General features: G+C 45.4%; 1 protein-coding gene across 1 annotated transcript in view; it reads left to right on the plus strand.

Moving 5' to 3' along the window:
• klf12b (Kruppel like factor 12b) overlaps window positions 1-20,637 on the plus strand; it is a gene marked incomplete at its 3' end in the record, with an annotated part of 47,343 nt that overhangs the window by 17,218 nt on the left and 9,488 nt on the right. Inside the window, 1 exon segment of the mRNA XM_079519031.1 lies at window positions 9,971-10,053. Coding sequence (XP_079375157.1) covers window positions 9,988-10,053 — 66 coding nt within the window. The 5' untranslated portion in view covers window positions 9,971-9,987.

Raw genomic sequence — 20,637 nt, forward strand, 5'->3', positions numbered from 1 at the left:
GGAACAACATAGAACCGCCGATGATGTCAGCAGTCTATATCAAATACAAGATGAGAAAATATGGAAGTGTTTTTCAAGGCAATTAAAGGAAAAAAAAACACGCAAATTGTTTTTTTGGACTGCTTTCTCTCTCTCATGCACTTTCTGCTGCTTATACTCTCTGTCTCTCGCTCTCTCTCTCTCTCCCTCTTTGGTGGAAGTGTGGGGTGGGGGTGGGGTGGGGTGGGGTGGGGGGGGGGGGGGGTCTGTTGGCATGCTTGCACCGTGTGCTCTGTGCTCGACCGGCCTTGGCTCGGGTCCATATCCCCTCTCTCTCTCTCTCGCTGCGCTCCGCCTACCCCCACCCCACCCCACCCCACCCCCCGCCCAACACCCTTCCCCCTCATCAGCCCTCTCCTGCTCTCCTTGGTTGCAGAAGCTTCCCAACCTCCGCTACGCAGCGTTCATTAACTCTGTGAGTGTAAAAAAAAAATGGCAGTGATGAACACTCTCCAGAGTTAAATTAACTAACACCGGGTTTTTGCTGTGTACTGCCAGAGACTCTGCTGGGGTCTTCATAGTCCCCAACCGACCCCAACCCCCCTTCCCCTCCCACCTATCCTTCCATCATCCACCTACTCCATTCCATCCCACCCACCACCCCCTCACACTCACACACACGCACACACACACGCACGCACGCTCGCACAGGACACGCACACACGCATACCCTTCCTCTCCTGCTATAACCTTCCTTAGCACTCTCCCCCCCACACCCCCCCCCCCCCCCACATATCTCCGCTAATATGGTCCATGTTCCACCCTTCCCTCCTTTCCTCCCCTTTTCTCCTCTCCTCCTCCCCTCTGAGCCCGTGGCAGCAGGTCCACAGCCTCTGTGACACAGATGCACACAGTTGCTCTGGCGCTCGACATGGGAACAAAGCATTGGAGGGGTTGAGTGGGTCCGTCTGTTGCGATGTGTGGCTGTTCCTGTACGTGTGCATGCTGAGAGAGAGAGAGAGAGAGAGAGAGAGAGAGAGAGGAGAGAGAGAGAGAGAGAGAGAGGAGAGAGAGAGAGAGAGAGAGAGAGAGAGAGAGAGAGAGAGAGAGAGAGAGAGAGAGAGAGAGAGAGAGAGAGAGTATAGATTTTGTATTTATTGTTGGCTTAATTATTATTGGAGAACAACATTCAGCACATTATGATGAATTGAACAAGGTGGACCCTCTTGTAAACAAGTGTAGTGCTGTATTGGGTCGTCCACTCACAGTTAACAGTCTTTGTATTGAGTTGTGCTTGAAATCTACTGTAATTCTGCAAACTGTTAATAAATACTTCAATCAATCAATCAATCAATCAAAACACCTAGGGCTCCATCTTGCGCCACCCTTATCCCTTATCCCTAAACTTAACGTAATTTTTTACTATTTGAATAGTTCAACTAGCCGATCTACATCGACACGTTGTGAGCTTGTAGATCGGCTGTTTGAACTATTTTAAAAGGTTTTTTAAAAATAGTAAAAAATGGCAAAATAAGTTTAGGGTTAAGGGGTGGTGCAAGATATAGCCCCTAACACCCCCCCACAACATTACTGTATACTGTATGACTTCTACGCTGTACTCACAGTATACTGTACTGTATGACTTCTACGCTGTACTCACAGTATACTGTACTGTATGACTTCTACGCTGTACTCACAGTATACTGTACTGTATACTGTTTGTTTCAAAGCTTTTAACTCCACTTCCTGTCTAATTACCTCCCATTTAAAAACCTGACCTTTTGAAAACAAGCTGTAATTAACAATGGGCAACTAACTGCCTTATCAAAGAGAATACATCTTAGCCTCGTTCACACAATGTCAGCCCTGGTTGATCGGTGGGTAGGTACAGCAGCATGCATGGGAACATGAAGCTCCAGCCAACATTGTTCAGTGACTAGTGCCAGTGTCCTTATGATAGGTTAAATATCTGCATTAGCAAATGCAGTATACTGGGTGAGTGTGCGTGCGTATGTGCGTGCGTGCATGTGTGCGTCTCGCCAGTGTTGTTTTTGGCAGCAAATTTTGATTTTAGTTTTAGTCATATAATATAATAGAGTCTCTTGAATAGTTTTCATTTAGTTTCAGTCCCATTTTAGTCACCCGGAATGTTTTAGTGTTAGTCCAGTTTTAGTCGACTAAATATCATAAGATTTTAGTCGACTAAATCTACAGTTGATTTCGTCGACTAAAATGTATTTTGGTGGGCGTTGATGCCGTCGTAATGACTGATTTTACACTTGCTGAAAATAGCCGATCTGCTATTTTCAGCATGCAACCGTTCTGTAAAATGAACTTATATACTGGATCTCTTGTCCACTAGTCCCTTCCTATAACATTTTAGTCCAGTTTTTATTTGTTGACAAAATTGTCAACATATTTAGTTTTAGTCGACGAAATCAACACTTGGCAGTGCGCGAGTGCGTGCGTGCGTTGCGAGCGAGTGAGGTCAGTGGGTATATGAGATCAGCATTGTGTCCGAGAAGGTCATGAGTTTTTCTGTCGAAGGGCCTGTCACCTCTTATTGATCGGCTGGGTCTGGTCGGGGTCTGGCGCGGCGGGTTCTGGCTGTGCCTTATCCGTGCGCTCCAGCGAGCAGCTATCAGCTACCGTCAGCAACAGGGCTGATAGCCATCAGGTAGCTAGGAGTAGGAGCCGCTGGACCCCAGCCTGGAGATAGCAGGGCTTGGAGGATTGGGAAAAAAAAGGCTTGACACGAGTTCCAATGCATGAGTAACAGATACATAAAACAGACGTTTAAAAAAAAAAAAAAACCCAACGTATTCAGTAATTCTTTTTTTACCCTTCACAGGGAAGGTGTATTATACAGCAGTGGTTCCCAAAGTGGGGTCCGGGGGGGGTCCTAGGGGTCCTTGAGGGAGTTCCAGGGGGTCCCCCAGCTAAATGATATAGTTATAGGAACCAAATGGACCCTTACGGGTCTGTATAACTCAGAGCGTTTGTACACTCTCAGAGTTAAATTAACTTTAATTTTACAATATAAATTGGGGGTCTCGGAGATAGAAATGCCATTAAATGAGGGTCCGTAGACTAATGCATGTCAAACTGGGGGTTCTTGAGAATCACTGCTAGAGCCGTAAAAATCTTCTCTTCAAATCTTTTCAAATGGGGGTCCGCGGGCTATATTTAGTGTCAATTTGGGGGTCCTTGACATGGAAAAGTTTGGGAACCACTGATGCACAGCACGTGGAAATCCACATATTTCTACCTTCTCTCTTTCTTCTCTCGTATAGCACTGGCCTCATTCTTTGCTCGGTCCCTCTCCAGCTACCCAGGGATTTGGTTTGGGATGGGGAGGGCGGGGGAGGGGAGGGGAGGGGGAGGGGAGGGAGGAGGGACAAATGAGATGCCTCAACACTCCACTGCCCTCCCCCCTGCGTCCCACACTCCCCCTCACACCTGGGATGGCCATTTCATTTCAGAGAGCAGCAAATGGAAAGGTGATCTTAATCTGCCCTCTTTCCTTCTCTCCTCTCCTCTCCTCTCCTCCCTCCCTCTCTCTCTCACTCTCTCTCACTCCTCTCTGTCCTCATCTCCCACACACCGAGCCTTCTACTGACTAGCTGACGGACAGTGCACTGCTGGCTTATTGAGCACCCCGGCTGCCAGCAGACCAAATCTAGCAACAGAGAAACACTGTGTGTGTATACACCACTTGTTTTATTAGCTTTGAAAGAAATCTTCTTCATTTCACACTTGTTTCTCTGTTAATAATAAACATTTCAAGACACCCCCCACCCTGGGTGTCTTGATTGGAAATTAATTGAGAGCATTTCTGTAGAACGAGAGGGTTATGACAATCGACTTGGTCAAAGTTTTCCGATGCGACCCCTACCATACCGCGGCGCTACTCCATTAGGTCATTACTCTGTGTTAAGTCTCCGTGCCTGCTCTTAGCTCATTAGTCATTACAGCCACAAGCAGAGGCATGCACTGGCCATTGATTTCCTATGAGGAGCGTGCTGCGGGCCAGTTCATTAGGAATGTGGTCACAAACCACTGGATTAGCTGGACTGTAGACACACTTGGAGAGACTTGGCCGTTGCCCCCCCCCCCCCCCCCCCCCCCAAGCAGTGAGCTGCATTTTGATGAATTGAAAATGGTGGGCCCTATTGTAAACAAGTGTAATGCTTTATGGTGTCGTCCACTCACAGTTTTTGTATTGAGTTGTACTTGAAATGTACTGTAATTCTGCAAACTGTTAATAAATCAATCAATCAATCAAAACTCACTGCACCGTGCCGCGGATAGATAGTTATAGTTATGATGCTTAATAATATATTTATAATATATTTTGCGCGCCAGAAATAGCAGATCTACACGCTCGCAACTCGTCACGGTGCGACGGTTTGTGAGCTCGTAGATTTGCCTATTTTCCCGGCGAACGACGACACCTTTATGCACAACATGGTGTGAATCGGGGTTTTTAAGAGTTCTTTAGTTCCACATTTACCAGAAAGTCCACGTGATCAGAAATTCTATGCGAAGCATTTAGAGTAGGAGTTGAATGACTTTGTGTGGCAAAGCTTACACTGAATAAAAAAGGAGGCCTGCCTAGCAGCAGCCGCAGCATCCCAGCATTCATATTCTTGAATATGCGGGAGCGCATGTTTTGGACAAAGTGAAACGTACTGCCCACTGGGCAGATCGAGACCTTATATGTGAAAGGTCTCGGTATGTTTTTCTTATTTATTTATCTATTTATTTTCCAGAAGAAGAAGAGGAGAGAGAGAAGGTCTCTGGCTGAATGATGGCCATCTTTTTAGAGAACAAACCTGAATTTTCTCTCTCACTCTCTCTCTCTCCCTCTCTCTCTCTCTCTCTCTCTCTCTCTCTCTCTCTCTCTCTCTCTCTCTCTCCCTGTGCGTGTGTGTGTGAGTGCTTCTCTCTCCTATTCTCCTCCCCAACACATGGCTCCAGGCTGGACTGAGGCTGTGCATGCATGCTCCACCCGCCCAGTAACGTTGCCATGGCAACCCTATCTGGGCCTACCACAAGACCTGAAGCCGAAGGACATATCCTGGACAACAATACAATAGCTGCAGCAGCAGCAGCACAGCCCAGGCTGCGTGGTACCTGGGGGACCTAGACCTGAGAGAGGGTGGGGGTGGTTGCACATCCAGGGTGAACACTCTCCCTCCTCCTCCTCCTCCTCCTCCATCTCTTTCCTCAACCGCCTCCCTCTTGCCACTGTTGTTTTTGTCAGGAACATTTCTATTTTAGTTTTAGTCATTTAGTCTTTGGACTGAAACTCATTTTAGTTTTTAGTCATATTTTAGTCACCTGGAGCTAGTCTCGTTTTAGTCGAGTGTCGTGCGATTTTAGTCGACTGAATCTACAGTTGATTTAGTTGACTGAAATGTATTTTGGCGGGCCTTGATGCTGTTGTAAGGACAGATTTTACGCTTATGCTGAAAATAGCCGATCTACGAGCTCACTGCGACATGCTGTGAGCTTGTAGATCGGCTATTTTCAGCATGCAACCAGGTGTAAAATGACTTATAGTGGATCTCTTGTCCACTAGTCCCTTCCTAACATTTTAGTCTCGTTTTTATTTCATGACGAAATTGTCGATATATTTAGTCTCAGTCTTAGTCATCGTAGCTTAGTTTTCATTTAGTTTCTATTTAGTTTTCGTCGGTGAAAAAAGGTATAGTCGACGAACATTTTTCGTCTTCGTTTTAGTCGACGAAAACAACACTGTTGCAGATCCAGGTTGAAAATTCTCCCTCCTCCTCCTCCTCCTCCTCCTCCTCCTCCTCCTCCATCTCTTTCCTCACCGCCTCCCTCTCTTGCAAGACAAACACACCCAGGGTTTGGGCGGCTTTAGCCTCGGAAATCCAGGGAGCAACATGTACGCGTTACTTCATGTAAAAATGGGCACAGTAGTGCAGCTTGTAATATTTTTCTTTATTTCCCCTTTAAACCATTTATTGGTGACACAGACATGACTTTATTTATTTTTTACAGCATTGGAGACCTTACGTCTGGTGGTCAGGTGGTCAGGTGGTCTGGCAAAGCGCTTCAGGGGTCTGGCTCTCTCTTAAGCGTGCATGGCTGGCCGTGCTGCTCGCGTGCTCTCTCTCTTCGGCCCGTCGGTTGGCGATGATGATGAGCCCAGGTCTGGGCCACGCATCCTGTTGTTGGTGCCAGCAGTGGAGAGAGAGAGTAGAGATGTTTTGGAGCCCATTTGCCTTTGCTAGCATTCCTCCGTGTACTGCTGCTGCTAAAATAATAAGAGGCTGGGTTACCTCAGGTCGGCCCCAGCTGAGGGATACGGAACATGCATTGTTGTCATTGGCTTGCGTCTGAGGATCCCTCTTAAAGCCACAGCGCCGGAGCGGAGCGAGAGGCACCGCACCGCACTGCCCATCTTGGGGAGGAACAATGTGATGCTCGTGGAGTAATAACAGATGAGCCAATATTCACTAAGTGTGTGCGTGCGTGTGTGCGTGTGTGTGTGTGTGTGTGTGTGTGTGTGTGTGTGTGTGTGTGTGTGTGTGTGTGTGTTTGTGTGTGTGTGTGTGTGTGTGTGTGCGCGTGCGCGTGTGCGTGTGTACGTGCATAGGCCTATACTATACTGTATGTTCAGAATGATGTGTGCCATCTCAAGTGTGTCAATAGGTGTGTGCGTGTGCGTGCGTGCAAACTCTTGCACGCAAAAAAAAAGCCATATCTTCTATTTTTGCAGCCTAGTGTGCAATGAAACAGAGAGGGAATTGAATGCCTTGCGGCAGCCTACTGTACTGTACATTAGGCCTGTGGTACAGTACAGCCTACTGTACTGTACATTTGGCCTGTGGTACAGTACGTCACGACACGTTATCGAGTCCTTCGGGTTTGTAACATTGCTCATGTATAGGTTATTATTATTGTCAGCGAAGCTTGGACAGTAAACGATGTATTGTCATCTCGAGGAGTCATATCTCCTTGGATCGGGGGGGGGGGAACATTTGCCGTTTTAAAAGATAATGTAGGTGGTGGAGGAACACAGGGCTTCAGGTTCACTACCAACAGTTGGGAGTGTTTTACTGATGTAATTCATGGCAATAAACATATCTGTTGTGAGTGATATTGTGTCTCGCATAGCGCTGTTGATTAGACATTTCAGACATCTCACACGTCTGTTTTCTTTCAATTCTAAATAGCTCCGTATCCTCTGGATGTGTCCCTGATTATTTTGAAGATTGCTATTGTTCAGCCTACTCTCAGAGAATCTAGTCTTTCTTGACCCCATCCATTTCCAACAATTATAGGCCAATTTCTAAAAGTCCCATTCATACCGGAAAAAACATGCTTGTTGCAACCTCTGGCAGCTGTTGAATGCGAAATGATGAATTTCATTCAGTTTTTGCTACTGCATTGAGACTTTACTGATTAGTCATAAACTAGTCTTTTAATGAATGCTGATATTGGGTACTGTTCCATACATGGACTTGAGAGAGCAGTATTTGGCACCACTGATCACAACATATATTATATATTAATAGAATACAGCAGTGGGTTGGCATATCTGGGACTGCCTTGCAGTGGTTTACATCTTATTTGACTAATCATAGGCCTTTAGTGTCAATCGGTGCCCATGTTTCCTCCCTTATATACCGCGTGGTTTGCCCCGAGCTTCAACCTTATGTCCAATCCTATTTTCTTTGTATATATGCTTCCCCTTGAGCAACATTACACGTGCTTTAAGCATGTTATTTATTTTCAGTGTTATGCCGACAATACATAATTATTTTCAGGTGGTGAAGCCTGCCTACTTAAGCAAAACAGAATACGAAAAAAACACTCGATATACTAAAGAACACTGCTGCTAGACTAACTAAAACCAAGAGAAGAGACCATATTAGACTTACTTCCCTACAGAGGTTTGCTTGTCTATTTTCGGATTGGTTTTAAGATTTTACTGTTAAGGCACTTCCTGCCTGGCTTGGCTCCTAATTATGTTCTCGTTATTAACTCGTTACCTGCCTGTGTGCAGCCTGTCCGGTCCACAGCAGTGACACTGCCTCTGCCGCCATGGCTTCTCGACTCTGAACCCACCTGCCTGTCGCCAGTATTTAAATGTCTTCTAAATCATGATAGTTTTCAGAAAAACCTATGTTTCTATGTCATTTGTTCTCAAGGAGCCCCAGAATTATAGGTAATTGCCCGCCGACCCCCATCTGAAAATATGTTGTTCCAGGGACCTCCCTAGAATCAAAGATTTGAGTTAAACACGTTCTCTCTGAAGGAATAAATATTCAAAGATTTGTGCCACATCTTCACAATTTTTCAAAAATAGCAGACCTACGTACGAGTGCCGTGCTACGAGCTTGTAGATCTGCTATTTTTCAATAGCTAAAGTATAACATAATTTGTTACATAATGCTTAGAACACCAAAAGCGGTTCCCGCCCAAAATGGGTTAAAACGTACTTTTATTTGCACCATTTGCACCATACTGTTTTATTCCTCTAGGCCGGGACTTTATTATTTCTAACTGCACTTTATACTTTATATACATTTTTTGCATATTGTTCTATATATGATGTACAAATAAAGTTATTGTTGCCAGCAACCATATACCCACTTTGGGTGTTAATTGGCCAGATTGAGGACACTCCCCGATGAGTGCACCCTTGTCCCAATCTTTATAAATATCAGTTTTTACCCCTTTGTGTGTCATACCCTGAAGAAGGCAACCTGTTTTGCCGAAACGTTGGAAAAATAAAGTTTATGGCATCGTGACTACGAGCTGTGCGGCCTCTTTCCTTTCTTAGTCAATACTTTATATACATGTCATCGTTCCCATAAGTATAGGACTTATGAACAAGCAAGCCCCATCTCAGTATTCCGTGCATACAGTGTGATGTGATGCCTCTTGGAGCTATGACTGGGAGGGCCTTCTGTTGGCATTGTTTCTTTATTGTCAATGTACTGTGTGATCTGTTTGTTTGTATCCTGATGACTGCTTGGCACAAAACAAATTCCCGAAAGGACAAATAAAGTATCTATCATGTTTTATTTTGATTTATACTTTCATGTAAAGCACTTAGACACTGTTTTTTATCGCTATACACACACACACCGTCTTCACACCGTGGCCATTTTGCTCCATGTTCAACTGCGTGCTAATAAGCGGTGCAGAACATTACGAGCAGGCCTCTTTGATGTGACATGTGGGTAATTATACAGAATGTCATCTGTGATGCTGATGCAAGGGAGTGACACTGTGTGCTGTGAGTACACAGTTTATCTTTGTACTACTCCACGGGCCACAGAACTAGGGCTGGGTTCAATTAATCGATACGGCAATAATCATATCGTATTCCTGCCCGATAATGGTATTGTACTGTACCGTACCTATCGATATGTCAGGAAATGCTGTTTGTGACGCGGCTTTATCATCAGCATGAGTTTCTGCCCGACAGTTACGGTATAAATCTTTTGCATTCACCCATCAAAAGATTATTATTTTTTTCCTTGCTTTTTGTTTAAATGGTATCAACTAGGTTTTTCAAATTGATTTGGAAACTTTCAATCTTCTGACAAAACATCGGCAATCGGTGGTCTATAGGACTCTGCAAAGGTACATTTTTGTAGGACTCACGGCCATTATGCAACATCAACTCGTATCGCGATACATATCGTATCGTGGCCTCCGTATCGATCGCGTGGTTGTTGGCAAATACCCAGCCCTGCACAAAACCAGCGGTATTCCTACTGTTTCATCAACAGGAGACACAGTAGTGTCCATTCAGCATTTCTTATTGTGGCAGTGTAACTATATATGTGGGATGTTGTTGTACTGTAGTTGTGCAAGTGTGCGTGCGTGCGTGCGTGCGCGCGTGCGTGCGTGCGTGCGCGTGTGTGTGTGTGCGCGTGCGCTGCTTCGTCATGCTGAAACCTCTGTCTGTCTCACACCTCCTCCTCTGTGTGTTCCTCCACAGACAGCCTCACAAACAGGATGTTAATGCTTGACGGAATGCCTGCAGTCCGAGTCAAAGCTGAGCCCCTGGAATCAGAACAAGGGGTAAGAGAAGCAGTTGTTTTCCAGACAATTCCCCTCTTTTTTCTCTTTTTTTCCTCTCTCTCCCTTAGCTGCTTTTCCTGCTTTCCTCCTCCTCCCGGCGATGGGCCGATAATCACTCCCAGGCCCCCAAACTGTGAGTTATAAAGCCTGATTTACGCTTCGTCGCACGGCGGTGTCGCGTGTCCCGAAAACAGAGGATCTGCAAGCACGCAACGCGGCGTGCGCGCAGCGCGCCGTGAGCTTGTAGATCGGCTGTTTTCGGTACGGAGCTTAAATTAGGCACGAGTAAGTGAGTGAGTGAGTGAACAAGTGAGTGAGCGTGGGGGCTAAGAGGAGTGGTCGGAGAGCATGGTAGTAAGGAGAGGAGGAGGAGGAGGAGGAGGAGGAGGAGGAGGAGGCCCCAGCAGCTGGAGCAGGAATGCATCGGGGAGGAGGGGGGTTGTTGGGGGGTCTGGGGCCCGCGCTGCATCCTCGCTGCTTGGGGTTCATACGCACAGATGCAGTCACTGCATCCAAGGAGGAGGAGGAGGGTCACAGGGGGCCGATTCGTCAATCTCCCTCTTCCTTTGCATCTTCTGGGTTTCCCGGCATCGCCGTCCCTCATAAAGTTTTTTTTTCTTTTTCTTTCTCTATTTCGTGCTGCGTAGATGTATTCTCTAATGTCTATAGCGCCGCGCACCCATGCACGCAGTTATGTAGATAGATGCAAATGACACGCACGCATGACGCACACATGACACACACACACACACACACACACACACACACACACACACATGCACTCGCATGGCTATGCTCTTTGTCGTCGCTCCTCAGCATTGCTCCATCCCACGCGTAACATTTTATTCTGCGCACAGAGAAAACTGGATGTGCACAATGCTAAAGGGACTGCTAGATTGTGACGCGCAATATTTCTTTGCCGCGCCTCATTAGACCGAACAGGTACAATTTTACAAATGTGGCAGCAGCGTACAAACACATGAACTTTATACACTTACTTTTTGGAATGATTTCATTTGCAAAGCTGTCTCTGAGATGACGATATTAACATGCAGATATTACAGTGAAATTGGTATGACTTGATCACGGAAGGGATAATGGTCACCTCATCTGGACTGTAACTATTTGGTTCTGTCCCGCATATCGGTAAAGTGCACTCTAGTCCCACATACGGAGAAATCAAGTGGCCTTGTTATGGAGAAGCTGTTGCTAGGCTACGAGCTCTTTTTGTTGCCGCTACAGCTGTGTGTGTGCAGTGGATGCAGTCCACTTTTGTATTTATAGTCGTGGTGAATACTATTCATTTATCATTGATTTCCATTCATTTCTTATCAATAACTTGTTGCCCCTAATAAATCACTAATAGCACTTTGCGCACCGTGAGCTGAATGATTCCGTTTGAGCAGCAGAACTTTGCTTAAAGGACCACTTCACCACTTTTCAACCTATCTTCATATAATAGGTCCTCACTAATAATCTTGAAAAAATGGCGCAATTTCTTTCTACTCGGTCTGTGTCTCATAGGAGGGCTGTGGGCAGTTCAGAAACCGTCTTCCAGTGACATCATCGATGGGGAATACAAGCTAATAAAAACTGCAGGCTTTCTAGTCCTGAAAAGTTGAAATGCGAAAATGGAAGCCTTCGTTCTTACGATAATGAAAATCTAAACATTTTTGTAAAAAAATCTTGTTTAAAAAATAATCTGCCTAATGATGATGTCACGACGGTTTCTAAACTGCCCACAGCCCTCCTATGAGACACAGACTGAGTAGAAAAAAATCGTGCCATTTTATCATGATTATTAGTGAGGACCTATTATATGGAGATAGGTTGAAAAGTGGTGAAGTGGTTCTTTAATGGATGAGAAAAATACCGGCTGATCATAACCTGCTGGGTTGTTGCGACCTACTATGAAAAAATGCAAAACCCCGTCCGTCGCTCGGTCACACCTCGTGACATCACGCCTCGTGACACTGACACGCTCCATATATGGCCATCTTATGAAGATCACGACACTGACCTCATCCAACCCTGGATAGCCATACATGGAGAAGACTGCATTTGGAGCCGGCCAGCAACTCTACATCTGACCTCAAACCCTTAGATCTCCATATATGGAGCTGACCTGTTCTGACATTCCATATGTTGATCTGACCTCATCAAACCCTGTACACTCAAGACACGCTCCATATATGACCAGTATACTAAATTCATTCCATATGTTGATCTGACCCCCCCCCATGCCAAAGCCCCGAGCGCCAGGACACATGCACGTGACCTCGCAAGGTCGCTTCTCGCCCTCAGGGCGTCTTACTGGGTTATGACGCTTGTAGAAAGGTGTCTGGTCGTGTAGGTGTTTGGTGTCGATTAGAATTGGCTCCCATCTTCCCTGGCGTGAGGCAGCTGAGGGAGGCTGCAGGGAAGCAGGTGGTTGCTTGTCTACGAGTGCCCCCTGCTCTCAAAACTGTGGCTAAAGTGTTAGTGAGTGCTGAAGCCCCCCCCCCCCCCCCCCCTCTTGCCCTAGCTGTATACCTTAACGGCTGTAGGGATTGAAGTCATTCTCCATACAGTGCAGTGATGTCAGTCAAAAGGCAGGATGTGAGCACTGCAGCCCACGCGGGCTTTGAAGTGCAGCGAGATCCGATCTCGCTGTAACTGACTGAGCCTTGCCTTTAAACGGCAGGCAGACACAGACAGTTTAGACTGTGTGCTGCTGCAGAAATGTGGTCTTCATTTGGGTGGCCGCGGGCCAAGGGCTTGCTGGAAATGGCCTGCCTCGTTAGAGAATTCACCCGCAAGGGGCTGGAAAATCAGCCCTGCTAACCAGTATCCCCTAATAAAGACAATGGCATGAGGACAGAGGCAAGGCAGGCGGGGTCCGGGGTGGAGTGTATAATAAAGCCTGATTTATATTACGTCATGCGACCAGTCGCTGTCACACGCCGTGTGTGTGTGTGTGTGTGTGTGTGTGTGTGTGTGTGTGTGTGTGTGTGTGTGTGTGTGTGTGTGTGTGTGTGTGTGTGTGTTTATATGTCTGTCTGCGCACGTGCATGTGCATGTGTGGGTGTCTGCCTTTCTGTCTGTCTGTCTGTCTGTCTGTCTGTCTGTCTGTCTGTGTGTGTGTGCCTTTGTGTGTGAGAGTGCGAATCGTGTCTGTCAAAGTGAGAGAGAGAGGGGGTGGCTGGAAGTTTTCCATTTGTGTGTGAGTTCAGATGCATAAAGAGCCCGAGCCAATATGCAAATATGTGTCTGTTTTTCACTTTTACGTAACTCTATACACACTGTTATTTTGACCGTTCGTTCCGCACAAATGTTCCCCCGCTTCTCAACGGGAGCTACAGAGGGCCGGCCAGATTTTGACATCTCATCACTGCCACTGACTGCATTCCTAGTTGCGACTGTCATAGGTTTGCGCGCCTCCAACAAAACAGTTGCGGTTATAAACCATAAATAATCTTCAAGTATCATTCTAGACTACAGTTGCGGTCGCCGTTTGAAACACAATATATTTTTCTTTGGTTTCGATATTTTTCCGCTTAACCCATTTTGGGCGGGTACCCCTTTTGGTGTTAGCATTATGTTATGCTTTAGCTATTGAAAAATAGCAGATCTACAAGCTCATAGCGCGCCACCGAGTGGAGCGCTATGAACTTTTAGGTCTGCTATTTTTGAAAAATGACTGAACGACTGACATAGAAACAGCTTTTTCAGAAAACTGTCAGGATGTAGAAGACATTTATAGAATCTGATCTCAGGTCAAAATGCGTTAACTGGCGGAGAGAATCGGCGATGGGTGCCGAGTATAAAAAAAAAGGACTGTGTCTGGATGCCTTTGACTGAGGCTGACTGTGATGAGCCTCGGAGGAGCTAATGCCTTCAAAGCCTCCAGGCGGTGTTAGCCCCGGGCCCTTTGTGACACAGCCATCCTATATACAGCACCATGCAAACACAGGGGCCGCGCTAAAGCATCTGGATGATAGCCCGAGGGCCTGGAGGAGGGAGAGTGCTTATCCCATTTTGACCTGAGATCAGATTCTAAAAATGTCTTCTACATCCTGACAGTTTTCTGAAAAAGCTATGTTTCTATGTCAGTGGTTCTTCGATTTTTTCAAAAATAGCAGATCTACAAGCTCGTAGCGCGCCACTCGGTGGCGCGCTATGAGCTTGTAGATCTGCTATTTTTCAATAGCTAAAGCATAACATAATGCTAACAACAAAAGGGGTTCACGCCCAAAATGGGTTATACAAGGAGGAGTAGACGTTCATACAGGCACGGAGGACATTTGACATTACAGGCATCTAGTGAAAACTGACCATTAGTGATATTTTTTGACAGGGGTTGTTTCTCATGGTAATGGCCTAGACCTAGAGTATAGCGTTTCCCAGCGGAAGATCTATAGCCCCCTTTGGATGGTGAACACAGAGCTAAGAACTAACTATAATGATCAGGGAGAAAGAACTCGGCGGAGCTCCAAGGAGGGGCCTTATGGGAGATCCATGCTCCCCTAACAGGGAAGTTCAATAGCGAGTCCCCTTTAGACTTTACATCTAAGGTGGAATTTGTTGCTATGTGATTACAAAAAAAACCCCAACAAAAAAACAACCGAGACTGAGACTGAGATGAATTCGTTGTGTTTGAAGTGCAGATTAAAGATTGTCACTTGCCACAGTTTGCAAAAGATTATCACCGCGACTGAGGCACCCGTCCGTCCGTCCGTCCGTCCGTCCTTCTGTCTGTGAACAGCTAATCTCCCACGATGTTGGCTTGATCGCAGCGGAACTTTGCACACACACTCCCTTGGATGCCAGAGCAGAACGTCTGCCCCACATTTTGGAGGAAGAGGTTTTTGGGCCTGTTATAGAGGTTTTTGGGCCTGTTTTAGCGCCACCAGGAGGCCAGTTTTGCTAAACACATTTTTTTGACAGCACCCCTACAGATTTTGTCCAAACATTGCACAAATCGGTATAGACAGTATCTCTATAGTCATTAAATAAAAAGGGTCTTTCAGATTTCCAGCTTTTGGTTACCGTCCACAAACTTAATTAAATCTTAACCCATTTTGGGCGGGAACCCCTTTTGGTGTTAGAATTATGTTATGCTTTAGTTATTGAAAAATAGCAGATCTACAAGCTCGTAGCGTGCCACTCGGTGGTAGAGCTTGTAGGTCTGCTATTTTTGAAAAATGACTGACGACTGACAGAAACATAGCTTTTTCTGAAAACTGAAATCTGATCTCAGGTCAAAATGGGTTAAACAAACAAATTCCCATTGACAATGAATGGAGAATTTTACGTCATAGTGTCTGAGCAAATAGGCATAGTGTCTATTTTACGTAATGATGATGTACGATGATAAGAGCGCCCCTCACTTCACACGGGTGTGATTTTTCATATTCCATCTAGATTGCTTCGTTTTGAACAAACTGCCTCAAATCATGAACACAGCGTGCGATGTCCATCACATTCCCATTAGCCTGAGGAAGAAATGCCACTTGAAAAGTTTTTACCTATAACTGCACCGATCTGTGTAAAACCTTGTATGCGCACCTTTGTCCTGTATTTTTCCACATCTAACCATTTTTTTTACTCCTTCAGATTTGATCCAAATCGGTCCTCACTTTTCCATCTTCACTTTTCTGTTCTCACTTTTTATCCTCAAAACGTACTTTGCTCAGCCAATTAAATCTTCGCTATGGGGTGCTCAGCCAATCAAATCATCACTATGATTCACAGAAACACACAAAGCTGGCCAAACAAAAAACATTTTTGAAGTAGTTTGACAGGTCATGCATCTATCTTGTAGACCAGACCCATTGCAAGTTGCTGTACTGAGCCATCCCACCATAGCATAATGAGCAGGGGGTAAATGTTTGTTTTGGGATGTCTGAAGCCTTGTTTTTAAGGCCTTTGTGGTGCTATGGCAGTGGTTCCCAAAGTGGGGTCCGGGGACCCCCAGGGGTACTTGAGGGAGTTCCAGGGGGGACCCAGCTAAATGATAATTTGTAACCAAATGTACCCTTATGGGTCTGTAACTCAGAGAGTGTACAAATGGAACCAAATGGACCCTAGCGGGTCCATTTGGTTCCATTTGTACACTCTCAGAGTTAAATTAACAGTGGTTTTACAATATAAATTGGGGTACCAGAGATAGAAATGCCATTAAATCGGGGGTCCGTAGCATAATGCGTGTCAAACTGGGGGGGGTCCATGAAATTAATGTTTCGGAATCACTGCTAGAGCCGTAAAAATCCTCCCTTATCGGGGTCACTGGCATATGTTTTCAAATGGGGGGTCCGTGGCCTAATAAATGATTTGGGGGTCCTTGACACGAAAAAGTTTGGGAACCACTGTGCTACGGTACCATGAGGAGCATGCATAGTGACATTGGATAAAATATAACCCATGTAGGCTTTCCTCTTTTCTTGAAAACCATTTGTTTCCAATCGTATGTGTGATATAATATCATACAGTTGTTTTGGAAACACGAATCTTACAAATGTAACTTAAAATGTATCATTGTATTTGATATATGCAGGGCTTAAAGTTCTCAGTCCTGGGGACTGATTTCAGTCCTGAGGATCTCATAGGGGTCATTTAATGAGATCAGTGCAGATTTGCAAAAAAACATTTTCAGTCTTGGGATTGTTTTTGGCTTTAAGCCCTGGATATATGCAACAGCATATTGTTTTCATCTTATTGTATAGTTTTCCCCAGATACCCACCCTGTATTTCTCCTGTCACAATCAACGGACCACAACGGAAATACACTTTTAAAGCTTTATCGTTTTGATCCCGTTGACTATTGTATGCTTTTTTGTCATCAATTGCGATTTGTCAATAAGAAATTCTATCAATTATCTATAGAACACATTTTGTTCGATTTTTAGCTGCCCACAAACAAAGTGCTTGGTAGGTGGTATTGTGAAGCAGGAAATAATGCACTATGAACCTTGACCTGACACTTGGGGTTGACCTCGGCTAAGGGTCAGAGGTCAGCAGAGAGCATATTTCATGGGGCAATGTTTGTTTTGAGACTCGGGAGGAGTTTCACGGGATGTGGGGGGGGGGGGGGGGGGGGCGGGGGGGGGGGGTCAGGTCGGGAGGTTTGAGGCGATGCTGATTCATGGGGCCATAACATTTCCTGTACACTAAAAATGAGTGTACAAGTCTGGAGTAAAAATAGTGTGACTACTTCATAAAAGCACACGCGCGCCGCACGCTCACACACAGACACACACACGTGCGCGCACGCTCACACACACACACACACACACACACACACGCACGCACACATGCACACTCACACTCACACACATACTACTAGTAACAAAACTCCCATCGGTAATTCACTACAGATCCACCACTCTCAGCCCACATTACGGCAGGCGAAAGAAATGTGGACTCTAAAAAACAATCGGGTGACCAAATCCACCATGGAGAACATTTTTCACATCTGCTCTTGTGGCGGTGGGGTGATTGGAGCACAAAGCACTCTTACTCCTCATTTCCAATGATTCTTTCCCCCCCCCTACATGATTAGTGGGAATCCAGGATCTCTCTCTCTCTCTCTCTCTCTCTGTCTCTCTCTCACTCTGCCTGCGTGACAGGGACTAGTCTCGAGACTCGGCTTGATCGAGAGAGAGAGAGAGTGAGAGAGAGAGTGAGAGAGTGAGAGAGGGAGAGAGAGAGAGAGAGAGAGAGAGAGAGAGAGAGACTCCGCTGTGCGGACTGACACCGCTGACCACATACTCTAGCACTCCTCCTACACACTCTCCTACGCCAAACATAGCCAGGCTGCTTTAACTTTCACATCACACACAGCGAGCGCAACATGTTTCACTTGACAGTACCCCTATTGTCAGTGGTAGGAAAAAAACAAAACAGAACAGAACTGTTGTTGCTGCAGAAGGAACCGTGGTATTTATTTATCTATTTCTGTGCATTCATTGTTTTTTTTTTTAAATCGGCACAATAAAATCCCTGGTGTTGATCTGTGCTAATTCGTCGGTTTGGTCTCGTAAGTCGACCAAGATTGTGTTAATTGATTCAATGTTATCGCATGTTTCTTTTGCCATGATCGATATATCATTTCTTGAAAAAAACTATGAGCTCATCTCTTGTAAACTCCCCAAGGAGGCCGTGTGTGGGACTGGTGTTACAACACGACAAGTTGTGAGCTTGTAGATCTGCTATTTTCGCCGATTATTGTCCCGAATAGCGACACCCAGGGTTCACGTGGCTAAATCAACGAATGGATTAGTCAACACATTCCTATGACTATTTTTCGACCAGGACTGTTTTTGGTCGAGGACATCCCCTATAACAAACATCACATGGTAGCGACGCCGAGCAATAGTGCCAGTGTTCCTGAGCCACGGAGAAAGAATGGATGGTAGGAGATTGACAGGCACTGCAGTATGTCACTAGTATATACCAGTATTACTGTATGTTTTCCATTATCCAGTTGGAGTAAACAGGATGGTGAAACGTGTGTGGAGGTGCACGGGGAGCAGTGTGTCGTCTGCTTGGTGTTAAAGTTAAGGGTGTGTAGAGGGACGCGCTGAGCCACCGGCGCTGCCCTTAGGAGGCCCATAGCTGACTGACAGTGAGTTAGAGAGAGAGAGAGAGAGAGAGAGAGGGGGGGGGGTCAGGAAATTGAGCCCATATGATGTTTTTCCACCATCACAAAGGAGATTTAGGAGAGATACGCTGGGAGCCAAGAGAGCTGCTTTTCTGTGGGAGTGATATAAACCAGGAGGAAGAGACGGAGACCTATGCCAAGATGGGAGAGAGAGTGTGACAATTGTATGTGTGTGTGTCTGCGTGCGTGCGTGCGTGCGTGCGTGCGTGCGTGCGTGCGTGCGTGCGTGCGTGCGTGCGTGCGTGCGTGCGACAAGACAAGACACCATCTCCGTATAGTCCTGCTTTTCATCTGCGTATGACATCATGCTAACCAAGGAGACAGGAGGAGCAAGGAGGAAATTACTATGTTCCTTTCTCAGTAAATGTCAGTGCAGATACCTGTTTGACATCCCTGCTTCTGGATACAACAACATCACTTCATTACCGAGGAGGGCTGATAGGAAAAGGGGGGAAAGAATGCTCCGAGACATTCTTAGCCTTTTGTTTGAGGGACCGGTGTACAACGTTATCTCAAGCTGACTCCCCTTCCCCGAATGACAGTTGCTTTGTATTTATTGTTTTCATTTATTATTTTATAATGTTCTTGCCCAGGTCATTATTATGAATGATCAGTGATTCTCAACTATGTTACCTGGTTAAATAAAGGGAAAAAAAACAACTAAACAAAACAAAAACTTCAGCTACAAAGTGATCAAATCTGCTTCATTTGATTTTTGAGAATCTCTCTGGCTACTTAATGTACTATACTTCCACTGAGGCAGCAGTCATTATATTGTTTCGTCTATTTTTAGCATCCGTTGTATGAAGTTCAGTTAATAACAACTTAAACCCTATACCAGGGGTGGGCAACTTTGACGATGGAGAGGGCCACTATATTTCCACACTCACTCCCTAGGGCCATATATCACTTGAATTTTTGCTATTTTTGAATTGGAATCCTGAAAATTAACATTTTTATGTCATTTCAAATGCCTTTAATTATACTTGTGTTGAGCAGTGAGCTACTGATTTAGACTGAAGTAATTACAGTGAGTCATGTTTTGCATGTCGTAGAATTGTAAACAGCTGAAACCAATAATATATCAGTATTCTGACATTAACCTGAGGGCCACATTAAGTGAAGGTGGGGGCCGCATGTGGCCCCCGGGCCGCCAGTTGCCCAGCCCTGCCCTATACTGTGGTGTCTATACTTGGTCACATCATCTACACTCAGTGGTGTCATGCTCGTAGAACGCAGTACCACACCGTGGTACCAGTACCACACCGTGGTACCAGTACTTTTTTGACGTGCACACACAGGGACGGAAGGGAACGGTGCATGTGCGTGCACGCTAGAACATTTCAAAGATTTCTTTTCAGGCAAACATGTCCACCGTAAGATGAACCTAAATAGGTTTGAATGGGGTTTCTATAGTGTAAGTATGTAGGACTAGTAGCATGCCAAAGATTGTGCTATTGCCATTGAGAATGCATTGGGCGTTTAAGTTAAATAACTCAGAAACTACAAATCATTTCAAAGTAAAAAGTTCCAGCATGTGTCTCCACAGTAAGCTGAATTATACAAAGTGTGAATGGAGTTTCTAGGTGAAAGTGCTTTTTTGACGTGCCAATATCTGCCATTGAGCCCCATTGTGAATTTCTCAAATTTGAAAGCACTATATTTCTAAAACTATGAAACATTTCAAAGATTTCTTTTCAGGCAAACATGTCCACCGTAAGATGAACCTAAATAGGTTTGAATGGGGTTTCTAGTTGTAAGTATGTAGGACTAGTAGCATGCCAAAGTTTGTGCTATTGCCATTGAGAATGCAATTCAGTGGGTAGATCTTGTTGAGCTGGTCATTTTGAAAGTAGATCTCACGTCATAAATGTGTGGGCACCCCTGCCCTAGATTCAAGAGAAGACGCACCAACCTGGCGTCACCAGACTTTCCCAGACGCA

This window comes from Electrona antarctica (genome assembly GCF_951216825.1).
Source record: "Electrona antarctica genome assembly, chromosome: 13".
NCBI classification, from domain to species: domain Eukaryota; kingdom Metazoa; phylum Chordata; class Actinopteri; order Myctophiformes; family Myctophidae; genus Electrona; species Electrona antarctica.